General features: G+C 49.4%; 1 protein-coding gene across 1 annotated transcript; it reads left to right on the forward strand.

The window, feature by feature from the left end:
• The first annotated feature begins 1,106 nt into the window (after nucleotides 1–1,106).
• On the forward strand, nucleotides 1,107–3,165 carry LOC111531824 (mediator of RNA polymerase II transcription subunit 12-like). Its single transcript, XM_023199140.3, has 4 exons — nucleotides 1,107–1,803; nucleotides 2,323–2,427; nucleotides 2,635–2,826; nucleotides 2,963–3,165. Exons 1-4 carry the CDS (start codon nucleotides 1,705–1,707, stop codon nucleotides 3,125–3,127), a joined length of 561 nt encoding a protein of 186 aa, XP_023054908.1. The 5' UTR covers nucleotides 1,107–1,704; the 3' UTR covers nucleotides 3,128–3,165.
• The last annotated feature ends 368 nt before the right edge of the window (nucleotides 3,166–3,533 follow it).

Raw genomic sequence — 3,533 nt, forward strand, 5'->3', positions numbered from 1 at the left:
AGCCAAGATCATGCCACTGCACTCCAGCCTGGGCAACAAGAGTGAAACAATAAATAAATAAAAGCAATAAATAAAATAATAAAGAAATAAAGAAATAAAACAAAATAAACAAAAATAAAAATATCCTTCAGAGTTAGTTCAAATGTTACCTCAGCCTCCCGAGCAGCTGGCATTGCAGGCGCCCACTACCACACCAGCTAATTTTTGTATTTTTAGTAGAGATGGGGTTTCACGACGTTGGCCAGGCTGGTCTTGAACTCCTGACCTCAAGTGATCCGCCCGCCTTGGCCTCCCAAAGTGCTGGAATTACAGCCGTTAGCCATCGCTCCTGCCTTGAATTACTTTTTCTTTCCATTGTGATTCAATAGCATTTTATTTTTGTTACTGGTGTTATTTTTGTTTATTGTTATTTGCTACTTTTGTTATAGCACAATGGCTGTCTTTTCTCTAAAAGGCAATACAAGGCCAGCACAGTGGCGCACGCCTGTAGTCCCGCCTACAGAGAGACTGAGGCAGGAGGATCGCTGGAGTCCAGGAGGTTGAGGCTGCAGTGAGCCGTGATCGCGCCACTGCACTCCAGCCTGGGCGACCGAGGGAGAACCTGCCTCAAAATAAATAAACAAATAGCAATACGACAATAGGATATTGGCTCTGGAATTGAGAATCTTAGTGCCAGCTCAGTTACTCAGTAGCTGTATAATACTGGGTAAGTGAATTTTCACACTTTGAAAACTAGCTTCCTCATCTGCAAAATCGAGCCAATAATAATCCCTAACTCATGAGGCTGTGAGCAGATTAAAGGAGATAGTGTCTGAAAAGCATCTGACACAGTAGGTGCCTCTTTCGCTAGACCAAGGGTTCTTAACCTGGAGTTCATGGACCCTTAGGGGATACATGGATGAGCTTCAGGGGATCTAAGAATCTAAAGTAACATTTTGCATGTCAATATATGCATATTATTATTATTTCTGGGAAGAAGGTCCATAGCTTTCATCAGCACCTTTAAGGGTTTGTGAATCAAAAAAGTCAGTCTGCGGTTCCCTTGGGCAGAAAAAACAAACAAAAAAAGGTTAGACAACTCGATGGTAGACCTTGAGGGATTAGAGCCAGCCTTTCAGGGTTTAATAGGTTCTTTCTCATGCATACGTAGTTTCTAATGTTCACAATAGCCCCTTGAAGGAGGTGTTAGCGCACCTATTTTTCAGATGCCGGAACTAAGAAACGAACTGATTTGTAATAGACGGAGTTCCTAACCAATGCAAATATTATTGAAGACTTTTCTAGGCCAAAACCGAGCTAGGCTGTGGGAACCGAATTCCAGTCAGAACTCAGCACCACAGAGGCCTCCCTCTTCCCTGGTTTGCATCCCCAGCTCACTCTGCGCCTCCGGAACGTTTCATAGATTTTTGCTGAGTGAAATCAACTTACCACCGCCGCCGCCGAAAAACTCCCGGGGCACAGAGCTCCGCCCCCACCGGGCCAGGCCCCACCTCCTCTGCGGTCGGTATTGTCCGATGGTTCCCGGCGTCCCTCGGCTTCCCTCGGTAGTTTCCGGCAATGGTCGAGAGTTTCTAACGTGCCCCCTTGTTGTCTCTCGGCCGCCGTCCTCTCAACCACCGCCCCCCTTTTCGGCTCCCTCTCCCCTTCCCGTTCCCCCAGTCAGCCTGGCCCTGCTGGCGCCTCCGGCGCTACGGGCTGGGCAAGATGGCGGCCTTCGGGATCTTGAGCTACGAACACCGGCCCCTGAAGCGGCCGCGGCTGGGGCCTCCCGATGTTTACCCTCAGGACCCCAAACAGAAGGAGGTGCGTTCGAAAATCGGGGCTCTGGAGGGGCTGGGGGCACGCGGTCAGCCTAGGAGGAGGCATTGACGGCTGGGAATGGGGGGCGGGGCGGTTGGGTGAGAGCGAAAGTCCCGAAAGGGGGAAGAGTAAAGTGGGTTGGCGTGGGAGGGCAGGACGGGGCGCGGTGGGGGGTTCCAAGGTATGAATAGGGGGTGGTGTAGGGGCCGCACCAGAAGCGCCCTCCTCCACACACATCTCAGAAAGTTGTCTGAGACAGCTTGGTGGGGTATGGCTGCTCGGATGTTCGCAAGAGAAGAGTGATGTTTGAGGGCGCCCTGGGTGACTGGGAATCCTAGTGACCATGGGGGTGAGGGTGGGGTCCAAGTGAATGTAAGGGCCTAGCTTTAAGTAACGATCTGTTCTACACGGAACCCTTCTCCTGCCCTTTCACCTTGTTCTTTCGCTTCTCCTGCCCTACTCTCCCACCCCCTCCCCCTCCCCCTAAGGAAAAAACAACTAAACGCCGCTTTCCTGCCTCAGGATGAACTGACGGCCTTGAATGTAAAACAAGGTTTCAATAACCAGCCTGCTGTCTCTGGGGATGAACATGGCAGTGCCAAGAACGTCAGCTTCAATCCTGCCAAGGTGAGACAACTCTGCCAGGCTGAAGGAAAAGGCTGGAAGAATCTGAGAAGGAGCAAAGGCCCTGGGTAGGGAAGACTTATAGGGACAACCTCAGTGGCTGAGTTTGCCTTCATGACCTAATGCTATCTCATTGGCATTTGCCCAGCAAAAGGCAGGCCACCTGTCTGCCCCTTCTTCCCTCCCTAAGGTACAGTTTTCTTCCCTCAGATCAGTTCCAACTTCAGCAGCATTATTGCAGAGAAGTTACGTTGTAATACCCTCCCTGACACTGGTCGCAGGAAGCCCCAAGTGAACCAGAAGGACAACTTCTGGCTGGTGACTGCACGATCCCAGAGTGCCATTAATACTTGGTTCACTGACTTGGCTGGCACCAAGCCACTCACGCAACTAGCCAAAAAGGTAAGGTACTGTTTCCTGTCCTTCAGGCCAAGGAGGGAGCATGGGGTACCAAGTACCCTCCTATTCCCATATTAAGCTACCTGGGTGTCAGCTCATGGGGATAATGGAGACCTCAGTATTTGCAATGTCCATCCAGGTCCCCATTTTCAGTAAGAAGGAAGAAGTGTTTGGGTACTTAGCCAAATACACAGTGCCTGTGATGCGGGCTGCCTGGCTCATTAAGATGACCTGTGCCTACTATGCAGCAATCTCTGAGACCAAGGTTAAGAAGAGACATGTTGACCCTTTCATGGGTAAGTAACTCCTAACACCAGGTGTACTGCTGATGGCTTCAAGGAGGGATAGAGACACCCTTGCAACCATCCTCCTTCTCAATCTAGATTCCTTGTTTCTGCTTGTTTCTTGCATTTGCTTGATCAGTAAACACTGCTAAATTTGAGTGTCTACTGTGCGCATATACTGGGCTACAAAGACGTCCAGTGCATAATCTCTGCCCCTAGGATACTAGTAGTCTAACAGGGCTGCTAAGGTATATGTACAAATAACATAATTAAATATAGAAAGTGGTGAATGGCAAGCTAGGAGCAGAAGGTTCTTTGAGTGGACAAAAGATTACTTTCTTATGGGGATACCCGGAGAGGCTTTAGGAAGGTGGGATTTGACTAGAGACAAAGAATGAACTGAATTTACAAATATGGTGGGTGATT

Source organism: Piliocolobus tephrosceles, unplaced genomic scaffold (assembly GCF_002776525.5).
Source record: "Piliocolobus tephrosceles isolate RC106 unplaced genomic scaffold, ASM277652v3 unscaffolded_2841, whole genome shotgun sequence".
In the NCBI taxonomy this organism is placed as follows: Eukaryota; Metazoa; Chordata; class Mammalia; order Primates; family Cercopithecidae; genus Piliocolobus; species Piliocolobus tephrosceles.

Excerpts from the sequence above, each read along its gene's own strand:
- LOC111531824 (XM_023199140.3), top strand. The coding sequence starts at position 1,705 with ATGGCGGCCTTCGGGATCTTGAGCTACGAACACCGGCCCCTGAAGCGG. Across the intron at positions 1,804-2,322 it reads AGGACCCCAAACAGAAGGAG|GATGAACTGACGGCCTTGAA; the intron begins GTGCGTTCGAAA and ends TTCCTGCCTCAG. Across the intron at positions 2,827-2,962 it reads TCACGCAACTAGCCAAAAAG|GTCCCCATTTTCAGTAAGAA; the intron begins GTAAGGTACTGT and ends ATGTCCATCCAG.